General features: G+C 56.7%; 5 protein-coding genes across 5 annotated transcripts; 2 read left to right on the top strand and 3 right to left on the bottom strand.

Annotated features, from left to right (window-relative positions):
* Positions 1 to 869: 869 nt before the first annotated feature.
* GLRG_02514 (glycolate oxidase) lies at positions 870 to 2915 on the bottom strand (the record flags this gene model as incomplete). The annotated part of the gene is made up of 5 exons (XM_008092523.1): positions 870 to 1270; positions 1329 to 1727; positions 1818 to 2036; positions 2099 to 2498; positions 2553 to 2915. The coding sequence occupies 5 exons, from the start codon at positions 2913 to 2915 to the stop codon at positions 870 to 872; spliced, it is 1782 nt and encodes a 593-aa protein (XP_008090714.1).
* A 5787-nt stretch (positions 2916 to 8702) lies between these two features.
* On the bottom strand, positions 8703 to 9927 carry GLRG_02513 (ribosomal family S4e; the record flags this gene model as incomplete). The annotated part of the gene is made up of 3 exons (XM_008092522.1): positions 8703 to 9054; positions 9325 to 9747; positions 9914 to 9927. The coding sequence occupies 3 exons, from the start codon at positions 9925 to 9927 to the stop codon at positions 8703 to 8705; spliced, it is 789 nt and encodes a 262-aa protein (XP_008090713.1).
* A 1027-nt stretch (positions 9928 to 10954) lies between these two features.
* On the bottom strand, positions 10955 to 12628 carry GLRG_02512 (MYB DNA-binding domain-containing protein; the record flags this gene model as incomplete). Its single annotated transcript, XM_008092521.1, has 1 exon — positions 10955 to 12628. The coding sequence occupies one exon, from the start codon at positions 12626 to 12628 to the stop codon at positions 10955 to 10957; it is 1674 nt and encodes a 557-aa protein (XP_008090712.1).
* A 1482-nt stretch (positions 12629 to 14110) lies between these two features.
* GLRG_02511 (uncharacterized protein) lies at positions 14111 to 14591 on the top strand (the record flags this gene model as incomplete). The annotated part of the gene is made up of 2 exons (XM_008092520.1): positions 14111 to 14172; positions 14231 to 14591. The coding sequence occupies 2 exons, from the start codon at positions 14111 to 14113 to the stop codon at positions 14589 to 14591; spliced, it is 423 nt and encodes a 140-aa protein (XP_008090711.1).
* Positions 14592 to 15666: 1075 nt separating this feature from the next.
* On the top strand, positions 15667 to 18617 carry GLRG_02510 (uncharacterized protein; the record flags this gene model as incomplete). Its single annotated transcript, XM_008092519.1, has 4 exons — positions 15667 to 16066; positions 16148 to 17372; positions 17431 to 18351; positions 18416 to 18617. The coding sequence occupies 4 exons, from the start codon at positions 15667 to 15669 to the stop codon at positions 18615 to 18617; spliced, it is 2748 nt and encodes a 915-aa protein (XP_008090710.1).
* Positions 18618 to 19381: the final 764 nt, after the last annotated feature.

Raw genomic sequence — 19381 nt, 5'->3', positions numbered from 1 at the left:
TAAGCACCTGCCGTAGATGGATCGACAACTTAAACGCATATGCCAATGAGGATTACCTCTCTGATGGGAAGAAATGGGACGAGCCAAAATGTTATAAGTGACGCCAGTTTCTTACCAGGTACAGGTACGTACTTGATAAAGACTGACTTTTCTTCTCCCTCCCCTCTGTCTCTTTTCTACCTAGTTGCCTAGTCATACAAAATAATGGATGGCCGTCGTTGCCCGTTCCAGGGTAGCCGTTTCCCATGCCAATGCAGCTAGCCGCATACTATCTATCTGGCACTTTGATTGCCATCATTCACCGCCTCGAAAGTATCTGCAACACTACCTACCGCCGGATGCCTGCTTTTGAGTGCGGCAAGTAATTTTAATTGCCCAAAAAGCTTGTCAATCAGTTTTCCTTCGTATTAAGCCCTCCTGGAGCCTAGTAGATAGACCTGCAGTGAAACGAGGCTTCTTAGTAGATGGAGCATTGCCAAGCATCGTCTGAGCAGAACAGTGTCCAGATGGAGTGCCCACTTCATATTGAGAATGAACAAGCATGAAAGGTTACTTGCTATGAGTATCGATACCGGAAACAGAACAGATGGCCCCCAGACTTTTGTTACCCGTTTCCCTATGCTTCTACCCCCGCTGGATGCACCGGCCATGAAAGGCATGCAAGTATGTATTGTGCACTCGTCCCCTTTTTGCACACGGACCGCTGATGGTTTATGATCTTCGTCCCTAAGGACCGAGTACATGAGGCAAGCCCCTTGGTACTCCTTCCCCCCAGATCGTCGATCCAGCTACCACCAACAATGCTTACGATATTCCGGCCGCGGCCATGTTGGGTGTAGACCAAAGACAGCGCGACGGAGCCATCTCGTCTAGGAGCTCAAGTTCGTCCTTGAACCGGGGGGGATATCCATGATCTTACCAGGGTTCATTATCCACTTTGGATCCAACGCCCGCTTGATTGACTTCATCACGTCGAGCGTGTCGGGACCAACCTCGAGGAGAAGCGAGCCCTTCTTACCCCAGCCGATCGAGTGCTCGCCGGTACAAGTTCCCTCCATTTCAATAGCCCGCTTCACCATGTTGTGGACGCACTTCTCGACCTTCTCCCTTTCTTCGGGGATCGTCCGGTTGTAGATGATGCTCTCGTGGAAGTTGCCGTCCCCGATATGGCCCAGGATGCTCGCGAACAGCCCCATATCGTCCATCTCTTTCTTGCTTACTTCAATTAGATCGGCCAGACGGCTGAAGGGAACCGCAACATCCGTGCTCCCTGCGAGCTGTTAGTCCACGATGCCTTTGCGAACTTCAAGCCCGACGACGAGACTCACAAACTTCTTCGCCATCCTTTCGCAGCGCCAACATCGACCATAGCGACTCTTTGCGCGCAGACCACAGCAGCTTCTGCTCCAGGGCATCCTTGGCGAACTCAAAGTTGCCACCCTTGTGGTTCTTGGTGATCTTCTGGACGAGGCCGATGTTCTCCTTGACGCCGGCCTTGGTGCCGGAGAACTTGAAGAACAGCGTCGGGAGCTCTTTCCAGACGCGGGGAGCCGTTGCACCGCCCATGTTGACAACTTTCATCTGGACCTCGTCCATGATTTCCATGGCCGCCACGGGAATACCGTTGCGCATGACCTCGGCCGCGGCAGCTGCGGCATCTCTGATGCTGGGAAACGTAACCACCGCCACAGAAAAGTCTTCGGGTACAACCGTGAGCTTGAGGGTTGCTGCGAATATGTCAGTACCTCGATAAGGGGATTCAGGCTGGAAGTTGCATCGGCAAGTGCCGGCCGCGCAAACGGGAAGGAGCAACGCACCCTCTGTTACCAGTCCCAAAGTGCCCTCGGATCCAACGAACAAACTGTTGAGGTTGTAACCCGCCGACGACTTCCTCGGCCGTCGTCGCGTCTTGACCACAGTGCCGTCTGCCAACACAACAGTGAGGTTGATTACCCAGTCTTTCATGGTTCCGTATCTGACCGCATTAGTACCCGAGCAGTTAGTACCGATCATTCCGCCAATCTTAGCACTCGGGCCTTCCCAACGGGTCAGTCATCGCGATCTCGGTATCAGGAGCACGGCGTCGATCCCTTCTTACCTGGGTCGATGGGAAAGAAGAGGCCGCTCTCTAGTTCTGAGAGTTTCTCGTTCAAATCCTGCCATCCAATGCTGGGCTGCACGACGATATCCATGTCCTCCTTGTTGAACGAAAGGATCTGGTCCATGAAGGCGAAGTCAACGCTGATTCCTCCGTAAGGGGCCGAAAAGTTTCCTTCCAAGCTAGAACCTCCCGAGTAAGGGATGATGGGAACGTTGTATTTGAAGCATACTCGGGCAATCGTCGACACCTGCTCTGTCGAGCGCGGGTACGCGACGGCGACGGGCAGGCCGTCAGGGTTGGATGATGACCACTCTGAATATCCGTGAGCGTGCAAGTCTTCCGGATCGGTGGAGATGATGTCCTCGCCGCCCAGCTCCTGTCGAATTTCCTTCAAGGCCTGTGCAGAATGTCAGCAGCCGTGATGCGCTACACAGTACAGAAAACAACCAACCTGTTCCATCTCGTCTATCGTGGCGTAGTTGATTGGACGAGACTGGCTATCTGGGGAGAGCAGACCGCCGCCGCCCAGGGGGAAGAAGCCAGCACCGACGGAGTTGTTCTTGATGGAACTGGCGAGACCCCATCCGACAGTGCCTGTGGCCAAAGCGACTGCCAAAACTGACCTCCCACTCCAACCGGGTGGCGCGTTGTTGGCCGAACCGCCGGCGTTGGCCTGAGAGCCGCTCCGATGAGTGGCCGTCGCCGAGAAACTCCGAGCGGCACGGGCGGTAGGCCACGCGAGCTGGCCCCTCAAGCCATGGTCTAGAAGGGGCCTCGCAGCGCGCCTGGCCGACATGCAGGGGACGAAGGACATTTACACCAACCAATGCAGATGCGGCTGCTGCCTGTTATTGGCTTGCAGACTGACCGGGGTACGGTGGGTTACGCCGAGGGGTCGCGTGTGTAAGATGGGTTGCGTCGGCGTTGGGATTTATGCAGACTTTTTGGTCTTGGTGATGACAAGAGCCAGATTTGGAATGTCGGGGTCCGATCACCGCGAGCCTTTGATTCCAGCCTTTTTGAGACGCCGTGACCTAGATATATATGTCTGGAAAACGAGTCCGGTGGCAGTGCGCCGTAGCTGTCAGGCGGGTGTACAGTTGAGTTTGACCTGTGCCGTCGATGTAGAGGTGCGAGCTCGGTAGAGAGGAATAGAGGGAGGGCAAGAGAGAGAAGACGAGGGAGGCGTTTAAAGGTGTTGGGAAACGAGGGTAATCGTCTACGATAAGAACCAAAGTCTACGGGCAATGTCGCAATCGAACATGGCGGAGGCTACGCAGCCAAAAGGTTGGGGCAAGTGGATATGATGAACAGCGACGGGGCCCTTCTCTTTAATAACGATGCTTTTTGCCCTCTCTTCCGTGGCAGGAGTCGAGAGCGTGACCAAAACATCAAGTATCTAGGGGTACTGTTTCCCTCATTCGGAACATGGTGCAGCAAGGGTAGATGTAGCGTGCGGACAGACGACCACATATTAGCCAATCAGCACACCGGACGGGTAGGGTATTGGCCCAAAAAGTCAAGAAGCAAGAAGGCGGAGGGGCCCGCAAGGCATGATGAAGCACGGCCACCAAGCAAGCAAAGGCGACATGCCTGAGTCGTCAGCGAGGGTGTGGAATACTGAGCTGGTGCTCAACCGAGTAGGTACCTGGGAGTACATAGTTTAGTCTGCTAGCGTGCCAGCCTAGCTTGTAAGCTCTCGGGGTGGAGCAACCAACTCTGGATGGTTTCGTTGCAACTTGCTGGAGACACAAGAAACGATATCGGGCCTGGTCGCTTGAGTGCTCGTGCAGTCGAGAGGAGGGCGGGTGGGGACAGTCACAAAGCTGGAATATTCCGAAATCGTTGTTCTCCCCGGCGAACCGTCCATCAACCCGGTCTCGGCAGAGACGGCGGCGGCGACAACGGCGACACCGACGACGACAGAGTGGGCTCAAAACCGCCTCAAGCTCTCGCTTACCTACCCTCTGCCACTGACCAGTTCTCGATGACGATGAGTGGCGGCTGCTATGACCCCAAACCCAAACAGGGGAGAAACAAACAGAGGGAGGGGGGCGGGGGGCTGTCGGAGTTGATGCGGGAAATATGGCCAGGCCTAAAAGACCAGGAGGCCAAGGGACGATGGCAATGGAAAAAGAAGACGACAGACGACATAGGCTTTCATGTCATCACCAGAAAGCGATGCTGGGTTGCGGTGCAGGTGTGAACCCCCACTGGTGGGGTGGCTTGGGAGCTTTGGGCACACACACAGCCTTTCACAGTTTACTTTCGAGAAGTCAGCCGACCCGGAGTCAGATTACCAACGACATCCCACCCTCTCGGCCGACCTTCACATCAACGTGATCAAGGCCTCGGCAATGCTATCCCGACAAAGGAACCAACTCGAGAGAGACTCAAAAGTCTGGTTGTCCCGAGATGGCATCGGCATTGTTGCTCTGGGCATTCTTGCGCTGGTGCCAGGCAATCAGACGCAACCTCCGTACTTCTTCTCAATCAGCATAGTACCACCCCTCCCTCCCAACGGCGAGCCAAAGGGTGGGACAGGGGCCTAGAAAACCCAGACTCTTCCCGTGACCACGGGTTCCGACTTTTGGTGAGCGACAAAAGGGCCCTGAGTTTTGATGAAGCACCGGCCTTATCGGTGTAGACTCGGCAGTGGGGCGGGCTCGCTTGCGCTTGAGGGGTAACAGCCAACGGTGGCCGCCGCCGACTCGAGGAGGACGCAGGCCCGTTGTTGGTCTCCGGTCGAGCACAACAAAACCCACTGACCATGGTTGCTGTCTCGCGGCACTGGGGCAGGCGCGAAGCTTACTTGGATTGTCGGAGTCAGCTGTCCACTGTCCACCGCAGCTTTCTGCGCGATGCTGGCGGAGATGGACTATCCCATCGGGCATTAGTGAACACGGCGGCTGACCATGCCTGCGAGGCTCCTCCTGCCGGCGGCCACCTGGTCAGGGAGAACAATCTTGCTGCTGGCTGCCGCCCACTGGTAGCATCCAGGAATTCCGCTTTCCGGCAGAATGACATAAGCTCAAGAATGTTTCTGATATTGCGAAAAGAGGTGGTAAGCAGCATGGTCGCTTTCTGACCACAGAAAATCGCTGCATGTTACCCTTCCGAAGTCGGTTTACCCAGCGAGGCGCCCTCAGTTGCATGCGACGTGCGGAACAGGTCGCACACAATCGATACCCCAGACTGGCCGTCATACATACGCTGCTGTAAGACAAGTCGATGCAGGTTCGGGTCTCACAAAGTCAAATGACCCGTTGAATAGGCGACGCGACTTCTCGAGCAGCACCCTCACTGGCCCCCATAGCACCGCATCCAACGTGTTCGACCGCGACGTTTCGTTCCAGAACTGTGCGTCCTCTGATAGTATGAAATGCTACAGCAAGCTGGTCCAACGCCCGCTCAGCCCTCCCGACGACCGACCTGCCCAAAGGATTTTCAGTGCGTCACTAGGCGCTTGCCTCCCATGCTGCAGCGTAACCCTCCCTTGCTCCGCGTCCTGTAAACCCCGACAATCGATGAGATTCGATCATCGGCGGCCAGGCTATGCAGGTTAGAAAGTTGCTACGCAGGTGGGCCTCCAAGGACTAACATTAAGACAAAAATCGAATGGCCAAGTTAGGAAAGCCGACGAGGAATCTCCCAAGTTGCGGTGACGAATATTCCTTCGGCTCCTCTGGCTCGTGCGATTCTCCAGGCTGAAGCAGCGGTTCGATACCCCCCCCCCCCCCCCCCCCCCCCCCGGCTCTAATTGGAATTCGTTGCCCAGAGAGGCCGCAATAAGCGTCGAGGTTGGCCTACGCATAGCCAATGGCGCGCCGTCACCGTGGGACGAGCGTTCCTCGTATCTGTCGACCATACGGATATGGATATGGCTTACACATCCACTAGCTGCACGCCGACGAATCTTTTCACGGCTCAGAGACCTCCTGAGCAGGACACCACCAAGCGACCCTTTTGTGCGACGACACAAGGACTCTTGGCCCCTTTGGCCCAGCTCTTCACTTCTTGGTGGCTTTCCGGCCTTCGGCCAGATGCATCCCTCCCGTCAGGCTGAGAAGAACCTGCTGGCAGTCGCGAAACATCGGGTCGTCTATGCTGACCATTGCTACAAAAGTGCTAGACAAGCAGCTCCCGAGTTCCAGGCTAGGCCGCAATCGAGGGTTTCCAAGCCTGCAGCACCCCCGCCCCCGCATGCTCCGGAACGAAGAAAGAAAGAATGGGCATGTCTGGGGCACCGGCACTGGCGTCCCCCGGCGCGCTCTCACTGGCTGCCAATGTCTCAAGTGCGGCGGTAAGATGCACTCGAGGAGTTTTCACGGCGTGGGGTTGGTTGCCGGCGCAGAGAAGCTCAATGTCCGGCGGGGGGGGGCAATTATTAGCGCCAGGCGGCCCCGTCCTCACCGGAAACACCACGCGGCTAGCAATGTTCACCTGAGGACCTACGGAGTATGTATTGAGATATTCGTATGGAGAGCATGGCACCAGTGGCTGTCTACTGGTAGTGGCTATCTACTAGTAGTGGCTTTATTAGGAACGAGGGACAGACAACAAGGGTGACCGTTGTCAAAATAGCGCATGGCCATAGCACAGCAGAAAGCGTCATCTCTGCTGAGGGCGTTTTGGTAGTGTGGGTGACACGGCGGGGTTAGGGGACCACAAAGGCGGGGTGTTCCAACGTCACGCCAACCCTCCGCGCTGAAGCATCCCGAGAGGCTCCTCGGTAAGTGCCCCAATATCCGATGTGGTCCGTGTCGCATAGAGACAATGGATATAGACAGGCCAGTAAACAAGACCATAAGAGTCCAACATCACGAGCGGCTCTTTGTAACCCTGCCGACCGTCCCAGAGCTACGGACCAGCCGTGTGTTTGCCCAGGCACGGGAGAGGGCTTCACCACGGCACAGGCCGATTTTGATTTGTGACGACTTCCGGCTCCGCAGATGGAAAACTCGACAGCCGTCAAGAAATCCTGGGGAGGGGGGAGGAACTGAGGCATGTCTCGAGCTGATGCATCACGAGGAGCTGCTGCCGCCACCACCACCACCACATCAGGGGCAAGCGGCAAGGGGCAACGGCGCTCGACCCCTCACCCGAGGTGAGGCAAGTACCCGGGGACATCGTAATGTAATGACCAATTCCGGCGGGGGAGGGGGTGGAGAGAGGAGAAAACCCCAATGACTGACAGTTTCGGAAAAAAAGAAAGAAAACAGCTGGGTGCGCGAGCTACGGACGTAAGTACTAGGTCAAAAGTCTTGTTACAGCAGCATTAAAAAAAAGCAACCCAATCAGCAGCTAATACTATCAGCCAGATCCATCAATCCAAGGCAGAATGAGTGGGGATATCCTGATTCATGTGACAATACTTTTGACCTACATAGTACTGTAGGAAGGCGGCCATGCGGACTGCCGGAGCAAGTCGGCGTCATACCAGCATGCATCAACGGGCACGAGACCGCCTGGTATCCCCCTTCCCCCCGCGATGGACGCGAGGCGGGCGATTTCAGAGGGAGGGGGGGAGGGAGGGCAGGATGTGGCCTCGTTCCCGGCACGATGTAACTCCAGCCCAGTTCAGCCCATGAGCCTGCTGGCTTGCAAATTTTTACCTTATTTTATTCTCTTTGCTGGGCACTGTCATCGATTTGCTAGAGTACCGCCAGGTTCGAGGCCGCGGGGCGGTGCGCTTGCCGCTATTGCGCGGGGGAGGAGTCACAAATGTGACCGGCGTCTGGCCCTCGATGGCCCGGACGGGTGGCTTCCCCGGGAGAGAAAGCATGGAAAGCGACTACTGCACGATGCGGAGTCGTCCAGGAGAAGGGGAGGTCTTGGGAGGCGAACGGACCATTCTGCCACGCCCCCCCTCCCCGCTGGGAACAAGGAGGAAAAAGCAAGCCGCGCGCCGTCGGAGGCTCACCCTCCCCCAAGGCCGCTGTTTCCTCGAGGGCCTAGGCTCGGAGGGCGACAGTTAAGGGCGAGGAGAGCCAGCAGGGGCCGATTGGGATGTCGAGTCGACACGAGTGGCGGGCCACGTTCCTGGCGCCCGGACCTGGGGCGGTGATCCTTCCATGCAGGCCGGGGAAGGGTGGATGGTGGGCTGGGCGGGCTCGGTGTGGCTGGAGGAAAAGATCCGGCCGGGGTGCCGTGTACATGATGACGGAAGACGATGCCCCCCTGTGTAGACACCAGAGGCCCGCCTCTTAGAGCCACGGGGTCTAGTCCCCCCCCAATCGGCGGAATAAGCCACGCTAGTCATTCAACACACAAGAACATCACGTCCACCAGAGACATGCATATATGTGGGAACTCAATAATTGGGCGGAAGAGTGACCTTCAATGGCTTGGTATTGGCCGCAATACAGCTATCTGCCGGGTAGTCAAAGCCGACAACTCTAAAATCAGCCCTGGACTCCGTTAATTTTTTTTTCGATCATGCACAATCCCATTTGCCCGACCCAAATAACCGTTTTCGTCCTGGACAGACATCACGAAAATGCGTCAGGCGGCCCCCATGCCCATCTACGTATTGACGACAAGGGGACCCTGAACGCACGCAGCACCAATCACTCTCATAACTCTCTTGAGAAGAGAGAGCTTAGTTGCCGGCGAGGGCGTTGGCGCGGCGGCGGTCACGCTCCTCGGCGATGGTGAGCTTGACACCCTTGCCCTTGGGCAGGGAGATCCAGGGCTTCTCGGAGCCGATGACGAAGACGTTGGACTCGCGGGTGGCGAAGGTGTTGTCAATGGCGTCCTTGATGTGGACGATGTTGAAACCTCCGTCGTGGCGCTCACGGTGGGTGATGACACCGACACGACCCATGTTGCGACCACCAGTGACCATGGCGATGGAGCCAGTGTCGAACTTGATGAAGTCCTGGATCTTGCCAGTCTTCAGGTCAATCTTGACGGTGTCGTTGACCTTGATGAGGGGGTCAGGGTAGCGGATGCTATATTCGAAAGGGGCACACGTCAGCAAAGGGGGGGCTCCGTAACGGGGGCGATACATTACAGCCGTCGGATATTTGCAGCTCCAATCTCTTGTTCGTTATCGGCCAATCTTCTTCTTTTCAACGTTGCTTCCGCTTCCTCCCGCGAGGGGGAGTGAAGACATGTTTCAGGAAATAGACGCAACCAAGAGTACTTTGGGGGTGATAGCGAATCGACCAAAGCTTGATCCAACGGCTGAATGATGTCTGACAGAACAGGTGATGACTCACGTTCTCGCATCGTGCGTGACCAAGAATGGGATTCCACCGCGGCCGAGCTGGACGCGCTTGACCTTGCCGAGCTTGTACTCGGCCTCCTCGGCCTGGATACGGTGGACGGTGAAGCGGCCCTTGGTGTCGTAGATGAGGCGGAAGTTCTCGCCCGTCTTCTCGATGGTGATGACATCCATGAAGCCGGCGGGGTAGGTGATGTCGGTGCGGACCTTGCCGTCGACCTTGATGAGGCGCTGCATCATGATGGATCTGGTCTCGCGGAAGTTGAGCGCGTACTTGAGGCGGTTACGCAGGAAGACGATGAGCGGCAGGCAGTCGCGGAGCTTGTGAGGACCGGCCGAGGGGCGGGGCGCGTAGGTTCCGGACAGCTTGTCCAGGAGCCAGTGCGAAGGCGCGCTAAGGCGCTTCTGGTGCTTCTTGCTGTGAGGGCATTGTCAGAATTCTTGTTCGTTGGATTCCTCGCCGGCGTCGTCGAGATTCTACAACCCTCCCCCGTACGGCGGCAGGAATATTGGTCTCGCATTCGACATCGCCATTGAATCGGCGTAAAAGGGATGAGGAAGGGGATAGGCTTGATCAGACTTACAGTCCCTTGCCCATCTTGTCTGACTGCCGGTTAGTCTATGGGGGTATCTGGTCGGTGGGTGTGAAGGTCGAAGTCGAGGATACTCAAAATTTCGATCTCGAGACTTGAGAGTGCAGCGACGAGAACGCCAAATTTTCTCTCGTGCTAGGTTTTTCGAACCCTACGGCCTTCTGTGGGCGGCAGGTGGGTCACTGGACGGGCGGGGCTTCGATAATCCGGTGCTGTTCAATAGCCGGGCTAAGCGAGGTGGTCCGTGCTCATGAGTCTCAATCAATCCGCGCCTGGAGCACTGTCGAAGGCCGCACCGAGTTGGTTGTCGGCCGTGGTGGGGCAGGAACCCTTTGCAGGAAACCGGGACAGAGGGGGAAGGAGCGGTTACTACACACATATTCCCTTCACCGTACCAGCTTTGGTGGGCGACTTACTCATGGGTTTTGACAGGGGAATAACAGCAGGGGAACACGAGTGTCAAGTACAACCATCTATCCGTAGCGATTGGTGCTCTAGCTCACAATGGCTTTATCGACACTCTCCACTCGAACAGCCGATTCAAAAGCCCTGGAGCAGTGATAATGCAAGAACTCACGCTCTTGCATAGAAACGACTGTGGTCTTTCTAGTATCCCAAATCTCTTTTTTTTTTCCTTCTTTTTTTTTCTCTTTTCCCTCAGCCCTTGCCCCGAGGTAACTGATTATGCGCCATGTCTCCGTAACGCGGGTAAGGAGATCCCAGTTTGGTATAAGTTATATGTCCAGAAACGACCGTTGAGGAAGCAAAGCGCCCTCTGTCCCCCATATACGCCACGCAAAGCAAACAATCCGCGACGCTTTTGATTCTAAAAGTTCCATGTAAAGCCCGGCGTCTCAAGAAAAAGAAGAAGAGAAAAAAAAAAGTCCAGACGGATGCCTGGCATATGTGCAAGGCATGTAGCTGGACCAAGTAGGTAAGGATAACTCCAGTCATCCAGGAGATTCTTCGAGTCATCGCACGGCGGAAACCGCAGAAGATCCCCCATCCCCGATTTCCGATTCCCGGTGATGTTCAGGGTGACGTCGAGTCTGACGTCTGATCAGGCGCATACCGTGCCGAGTTGCCAACCTGCGAGTCGTCCAGCAACAAGCGGGAAATGTCCATCTCACCCGCGCTGCCCATGAACGCGACTGTTGTGGTTTCGCCAAAGTCAAAGACCTGCGGAACAACAGGCAGTTCTCCGTTGTCGAGGACGGACAGTGGCCACCTGGGCAAGTCCTCCTTAGAGTTGACTCGGTTTAATGTCGCCTCCATTGGGGGAGGCCGGTTCGGCTGTAAGTTGTTGGTGATGCTCATGCTGACCGTAGGCTCAAGCGTGTCGCCCCCTCTGCCATCTTGGGGTTGGAACAGACCCTTTTCAATCTTGGCATACACACTAGGGTACTTGTTCCGCACTCTGTCCCTGAGATCCGTGGGTTGCCGCCCTGAGAGGCTGAAGCGCTGATCTCTCTGGATCTTGGTCCAAGCAGGCCCGTATTTGTCCAGGCCTTCTAGTATCTGTTTATCATCTTGGTCTGTGAATGGTCGCCTTTCGCGCCTATGAGACTTCTTAAATGGCCCATGAATGCCTAGCTCGGCCAAGTCTTCCAGCTTCTTCCTGTGCGCCCTGCTCTTTTTCATTTTGGGGAACGCGTCAGAGTCGGCTTGTGGGATCTGCAACTGGTCCCCCAAGGCGGGTTCTTCCTGTGCAATGAGTATGTTTTCGGACAAGAGCCCGGTCTTCGCCTTAGCCTTGGCCTTCGGTTCCATCGGAGTTGTCGGCGGCACGGCAAGAGACGCAAGCTTGGGGTCGCTGTTGCTCCTACGCAGCTCGTTTGGACAACAGGTGCGGAAGCGGTCCTTGAGATCACCAGCGGTGCGGTCGTTGAAATTGAAATCGGGATCCGCGAGGATGTCAGTCCACTTGCCAACGCCATGGCGATTGACTCCCAGAAGCAAGTGATTCGTCTCGGCTTCGGACCATTTCCTCCTCGGCTTCATGGCCTTTTTCCTGGTTTTGCTGTTGTTGGCTTTCGCATTCTTGCTTGGCGCCGGCTCGGTCTCGGTGGGTTTCTCCGTCTCCTTGTCTTCCGGCACAGGCGCGAACTCCCGCATGGGCTTCAGCTGATTGCTCTCAGGTTCGTTGAAGTCGTTGGAGGCAATGGGTGGGAAGAGAGCAGCGTCGGGAGGCGGTTCGTGCAAGCCGTTGATGATGGGCGGCATGGCCGGCATGACTTGGGGCTGGATGGGCTTCTGCTTCTTGACCGGCTGTGGAAGTTGTACAAAGTCGTCCTTGTTTGTGATAGTGCGGTGTCTCTTCTTGGTGGCCGTGTCGTCCTTGCTGTCGGGCACCTCATCGAGAATTTTGCTTATAGAGAAGGAGGAGTCTGCCGTGTCTCGATCTTCGCTGAGGAGCAGTCTTAGCTGCAAGTGCGCAGTGCCGTTGAATGCGCCCCGATCGAGCATGAACTCATCTTCCTTCCTCTGCTCCCGTCCCAGAAAGCCGTCGTCGACAGCTCCGTGACTGGTGGCGAGAGACGGGGCGTTGGACTGATCTTCGCGATGGCTCGTGTCAGGCTCGAGAGGAAAGGGTCGCTCGGAGGGACGGGAGAAGGCCAGGCGAATGGGCGGGAGATCAGCGTGAGCGAGCTGCGGCGTGGTGGAATCGTTCAGCAGGTGGATGAGGCGTGGCTCGATGTAGGCCATCGTGGGCGAGAGGAGCCGGAGTGGGCATTTGGGTTGAAATTGGAGGCAAGGGAATGGCACTGGCGAAGGTATGGGAGGAAGCAAAAGGGGCGAGGAGAAGGAGAGAGAGAGAATTCCAGTGGTGTCGAAAGTGGAAGTAGGGCGTGGAAAGCTTAGAGTGGTGAAAGAGGAGAAGACGAAGAGGAGGGCTCAAGCGGAAGAGACGCGGAGTCCAAGAATCGAGTCTTCAACAAGTGCAAAAAGGTAGGTAGGTAGGTAGGTAGGTAGGTAGGTACTCAATCAGGTAACAGAGAACCTTCGCAATGACTGACCGAAAGGCGGAGGCAAGGGTACAGCAGCTAATAAACCGGCATGCAACCATTCCAGCGGGCGGCTTCACTAACACGCCAATCCCACACTGAACAGCAAAGATCCAGGGCCCTTCCCGGAGAGGGCATATGCCTGCCTGCGATGGGAGGAGTTCCACGTGAAGATTTCTCCACTACCTACGGATACTCTGTACCTACGGTACAAGAGCGGCAAATGAGACTAGCGCGGTTGGGTAAGCGGTATCTACTGCTACGGTCTGGCGGCGACGCTGTGTGTGCCAAGGTGCCAAGTAACTCTTCTACCACCTTGGGTACTTTGAGAGTATCGTTGGCTAATACCCCGTTCGCATGCTACCACGAAAGACCAAACGGCTTGCACTCGCCTGGAAGCTTTCAAGACAACGCACTGATGTCGATAGCCCCTCTCCAGTCACCTCCTCTCCCCTCAACCCCAAACGAAAGCCCCTGGGCCGGATGGCGAGCTTCTTGCAACCGGCGTCTGGCCAAAAGCATCGGCCGACAAACATTTCGAGGGACGGTAGCTGCCTAAGCAACCCAACACGAACTTTGCTCTGAGCAACCTGGAAGTGACACTGATTGAATGGCTCACCGTGCACACCTCTCGTCCCACCTCGGGTTCATCGCACTGGGCCAATCCCCCCCCCCTCTCTCTCTCTCTCTCTCTCTCTCTCTCTCTCTCTCTCTCTCTCTCTCTCTCTCTTTCTCTCCCCTGAGCCTGATTTGGGTCACGCACAAGCACAACCTCAACCCGGCCCAGGGGGAAGGTTCAGCAAGGAAGGTATCAACTACATGCGCCGAAACCCCCATGTCTCAATGAGAGTTGCAGCAGCGCTCGACTTACTCCCAATACGGATGCAAACATTCTATACAAATCATCCACCAGCCTGCCGCTGAGTTAAAATTTTGACAATTTATCGGGGCTGGATTAACTGTGCTGCTTATTGCCCTCCACATTCCTTTGGCTTGTCTCGTCCAGGGAGTATTCGCGACTGCACAGTTCTGATCTACCAACTTTAGTTCCTCTGTGGATCACTCGACCATCCCGGGCCATCATCTCCAACCAAGATTTGCATTTGTGGTTGTTGCACCACTCATACCTGTCCATCTGCCCACCAACCTTCGTTCACAAACACCATTCAGCTGTTTCTTCATCATGGCATCTGCTCTTCCAGCCTTCCCCCGGCTGGTGTTCACCATCTTCGAGCCCATCTCACTGTACGTATCACCCGTTCTTCTCACGGCGCCGTCAAGCTGAAGGTGCACATGTTTCAAGCGTCGGTGGCTTCTTGGGACCAGTGATCAATCCGGATTGGTTTATATCCGAGCAGATCGTTGGGAGCGCGGGCTCGGTCGTTCCGCCCATTCCGGCGTCTGATAATGACCGTCTCGTGGCACTCCAGCTTGGCAACCTCTACCTACTCCTGGCCATGATCGGCCTTGCCGTGCTCAATCTCACGAGCGAGATCAAGGTTGTGCGCGGCTACCTCGTTGCTCTCTGGGTAGCCGACATTGGCCACATCTACGCCTGCTACCACTTCCTGGGTCTCGACCGATTCCTGGACGTTACGCATTGGAACGCCATGACTTGGGGCAATGTGGGAGTAACGGTGCGACCACCTGCCGACCCTCCATGAGCTGCCTTGCTAACCACCGTAGGCCTTCCTCTGTCTAACAAGGACAGCGTACCTTCTAGGGCTCTTCGGCCCGGATGGTTATGCGATGAAAGCAGCAAAGAAAAACCAATGAACATGAATGAATGGATTGCGGAAGGTATGTTCTCCGGGATACCACGGTGTTCTGAGTTGTATGTGTAACCTTGTTTCTGAAGAAGAAAGCAGAAAAGGCAGGGATGTGGGAGGGGTTGTCGATATGAAGCGGTCGGTCCGGCACCACGAGTGAGCCGCCGAAGGAATAGATCTAATCAATCTAAAATCTTCTGATGCTCCGTCTCATATCGTGTAGGCTGTCTTTGCGTCATGGAATCGGCGACAAAGTCAAGAAGACAGCGTGTGTGCTTACATGGCCAGCCATTCCTATTGGGGTAACCCGCCGGAAGAGGCAATAGCTTCCAACGGCCCACGGAAGAACCTTAGACAAACAATGAAAGACCCAATGGCAAGGCGAGTGCATTGGCAAACTCAAATTCATTTTTTTTTTTACCTTAATAATCAAATAACCACTCACTGGCATTGTGTCTATGATGGATAGACAAGAAGCGTGATTGATGCCCACCCAACGGAATGGGCTCAGTCTTGTTTCAAGTAAGAATCCTCCCACAGGAGGCGCCAACCGCCAGGTTCCACCTTCAACGGCCGCCTAATTGGACTGATAGCAGGCACGACAATTCAAAAAACAATTCAAAAAGAAGGCGGTGTTCTCTCCGGAACATGATGCGTTCAATCTATTCGGACCAGATACCCTGTGCACCTGTTGCGTCAGAGAAAAGAGAAAAAAAAGTGCAGAGGGGTTCTGCAGAGTTGAGAGCCAATTGGTTATTCAAACCTTAAGCCCCTCCCTCTCGAGCTAAGCATTGTGGATACCTCAGGCAGGGATGTCAACGCACACCTCCAGCGGCTGCCAACACCTGAATGCGCAAGGGTTAGGGTTAGACCACAGGGGAGCTTGTTTACCTTGACAGATATTCACCACCGCGTTGGTGACGCGACTCCTCTGCGATATTTCTTGCACGAGCAAACTGAAAGCCCAGAAATGGTCCAGACGAGAGCGGGCCGCGGTGCCTTGGACCAAAATGTTATCGACGTCGCGCCTTCGGCAAGGTTGACACGACGCCGTGCAGGTGTTGACGAGACGGCGGGGGGACGCGCACCGGCCATCAACACCACCATCATCGCCGAGGCCGCAGGCGCAGGCGTGAGCGCAAAATCCCGGCTGACTCGGGACAAGAGCAGAGCAGAGGTCCCTTCGAGCGTTACTGAAGAGGAAGTGGAAGAGGAAGAAGACGTAAATGGAGAAGAAGAAAACGACGACGACGAAGAAGAAGATGGGAGGGAAGCAGACGAAGGAATCGAAGTCAGGAACGAGCCGCCGGCTCGTTTCAATGCACAACATCGTGTCCAGGGCAGCATGAGTCCGCCGCCGAGTGAAAGTGGTGGGTCGTCCGTCATCTGTTGCACTTCTCATCGAGACGTTGTGAGACGCTGTGGTTGACGGCTGACTGACGCGGTGACAGAAATGGGATCGCAGAGCGTGGTGGGGGCTCAGAGTTATATGACGCCCAGATTCGCCAATGCGGAATACACGCGGTATTCAAGTCCGTTTGCACACCCCTCTTCTCATCCTCACATCACGAACGCTCATGCTGTCTTAGGTGTCGCCCACCCACCAGACCCGGTGCCACAAGGCCACGACGAAGGCAAGATGAAGCCGCATGGCGTCCAAAATCTTGCCGGCGCAGCAATGACTGACCGAGTCTTAGATGCAGTGCGTCTGCCAGGAATAGAAGACGATGGTGTCGACGACCCGTCCGAGATGGGCGACATGACGCGCCTGTCCCAAGAGGAGGTCAACGAGAGCCAGTACAGAGAGGAGGCGGAACTTAAGGAGAACGCCCTCGATGCCCTTTGGCACACCTCCGAGGGGCTTGCGAAGCTGCTCCGGGATCCGAAACCCAAAAAGCAGTCCTGGCACAGGCTGGTCGACGTGCTCCGCCGGAACTGGTTCAGCACCAGGGTCTTCTTCGCGGCCGAGGACAAGCTGTTTATCGACCTGCCCCGGACCGTCCGGCACATCAGCGAGGAGAATGAGACCAAAGCGCGGGCCGTCATCGTAGGGGCCAACGCAGCGGCGCTGTTGAACGCGCTGTTAGAGGCGGTGCTGGATGGCCAGGAAGACGACCTCTTTGAATTGCTCGAGCTATTGGACGGAGGTTTTCCGATACCATTCTGTCCCAACGATAACTGGGACCATGACATCGCCGAGAAGGACGTCGAGCTCGCGCTTGACATCCGGACGCAGAGACTCGTCAACAGGCTGAAAAGCCATCGAGACGAGCGGCAGAACCCCGCCGACGTGCTGGCGGATCTCTTCTGCACCGCCGAGGCTTCGGACGATGCCGAGGAAGCTCTGCATAACGGACCCTACAAGGGTATCGAGGGGCGCCTGGCAGACCGTTTTGGTGAGAGGGCCAGGGCGATCCTTAAACTCGTCAACGGGAAGGACCTCGCAGAGGCCATCCAGACCCTAGAGGAGAGGTTCCCTCTCGGAGGACCGCTCGACGGGCCCCATCAACACCGCGACGTCGCGGATGGTTTCGTCACCAAGATCTCAGCATGGTGCGGCAAGATCATTGACGATATCGATCAGGGCTTGCGGGGTTTACCGTCACCGCCGAGGCAGTCTTCGCCAACGGATTCCCTGGCCTCGTCTGCGGCGCAGGAAATAGTCCGCAGAGACGTGTACGTCGTTTCCTATCCCGTCCACCCCGACGACCTGAAAAGCTAACGTGCCCCGCAGACACGAAGACATACTCTCGCGGGCAAACGTGCACCTCCTCGCAACGCTCTCCCGACAAAGGCAGCTCTCGCAGGCGACACGCTCATCCCCGGCCTCGACGAACCCGCGGCGAGGCACGACCCGTGAACCGACCGTCAATGGCGGCGGCGGCGACGGCGATCACGAAGACGACCGTCGCCGCGAAGCGTCTCTCGCGCCCACTGACATTGAAGGTATTCTTGCGGACCTCCCCAGCACCGCAATCTCCCGCAACAACAACACCCAGTCCTCGTCCGCCGAGGCCGCTCGTAGAAGCAGCCCCGGCGCCCCCGCCCCCGACCCCGTCAACGCTCCCTTCGTCCGCTCCAGCTTCACCCCCGTCAACGGCGCCAAACGTGCACGCACCCAGGTCGACGACGCAGAGGACGACTTCGAACAAGATGATCGCGAGCCTGACCCACAACGCCGCGCCAGACTCGACCGCGACCGCCGCGACATGCCGCCGCCCCCGTCCCGCCCGGAGAAGCGCGTCCGTCTGCCGTCCACCGCGCCGCTTCCGTCGTCCTCCGCAGGACACGCGGACCGCGCGCTGCACCAAAACGGCTCCGCGCCCCTCCTCCCGCCCGCGTCCTCGCGCGGCTCCCCCCCCAGCAGCACCAACAGCAGCGTCGGCTCGTTCCGCGAGCTCAGCGAGATGAACCGCCGCGCCTCCTCCCGCGGCCCGCAGCAGCGCGTCCCCTGGTCTGAGCGCGACACCCGCCGTCTCATCCGCCTCATCGAGTACCACAACTGCCTGTGGGCGCGCATCGCCAAGCGCCAACTCCCCGAGCACCGCCTCGACGACCCGGGGCCCGAGGTCCTGGAGGACTGCATCTTCGACCACCCGCGCGACCAGCAGGCCATCCGCGACAAGGCGCGGAACCTCAAGGTCGATATGCTAAAGTACGTGCCCCTTCTCTCCATACCCCCCCGATTTCGGCCAAGGTCGTACTGACGCATCCCGCAGAGCCGACCTCAACCTCTACCCCGGCTTCGACGGCGTTGCCCTCGGCAAGAAGGAGCGCCAGGTTCTCATTAGCCGCGGCAAGAACCCGGACCGCACCGAGGCCGACGTCGACGCGGACGGCAACCCGACTCACACCGAGTACGTGCCCCTCGGCGGCGACTACGAGGGTGACGAAGGGCAAGGAGAAGCGCTCGATGCTTGAGGTGGCTCGCCCGACGGCTTCCAGTCGTCTCTTTGCTACCTCCGGCCCCCCCGCGTCTTCGTGCACCTCCTCCGCTTGCCTTTCCTGTTGCGAAGAAGGACGCGGCGGCTCGTCGGAAAGGCAGTAGGCGACGGGCGTAAATAGGCAGGCAGGAATTTGACGCATGCAAAGGGTGACAGGATCGGGAATACAGGAGCTTCGCTCGGCTCCAGAGACGTTCTCCCCGGGGGGGGGCATGGAATGGCTGATTCTAGCATCACTCAGAGCGAAGCCAGCATTGTCAAGCATCGAGGTTATTGTTCCCCTTTTCAAAGTCACAGACTGTTGGCTTGGGTTGTGCAGCAATTTAGGGGGGGGGAGACACGTCCACTGTGAATGAGAAAATCAAACTAAACGGAATATCCGGTCCCTATAAAAAGGCTGCTTTACAGATATCAACCGGCGTATCTTGCTTAAATCGCCGTTGCCAATCTCAACCCATCTCTACTGCATCTCTCACGTCCACCCGCTGATATGAACACAGGACTCTCCCCGTCAACCTGCTTTTCAACCAAGCTTGGCTGATTCCAGAACCTGCTAGACTCCGTCTACTCTTTCTGTCCTCGGGGTCTCGAAGGTCGTTAAAAAAGAAAAAGAAGAAGCAAAGCAAGACAGGAAAGAAAAAAAAAAAGTCTGGTAGAAATACCACCGCTGCTGACTCGGGAGCGGGGCGACGTATTTTCGGTGTGCCAAAAAGTACAGTGAACCTCTCTTTCGTGTAGAAC

The sequence above is a fragment of the Colletotrichum graminicola genome (genome assembly GCF_000149035.1).
Source record: "Colletotrichum graminicola M1.001 genomic scaffold supercont1.5, whole genome shotgun sequence".
In the NCBI taxonomy this organism is placed as follows: domain Eukaryota; kingdom Fungi; phylum Ascomycota; class Sordariomycetes; order Glomerellales; family Glomerellaceae; genus Colletotrichum; species Colletotrichum graminicola.
The sequence above is the reverse complement of the archived record's forward strand: the minus strand, read 5'-3'. Positions and strand labels throughout refer to the sequence as shown.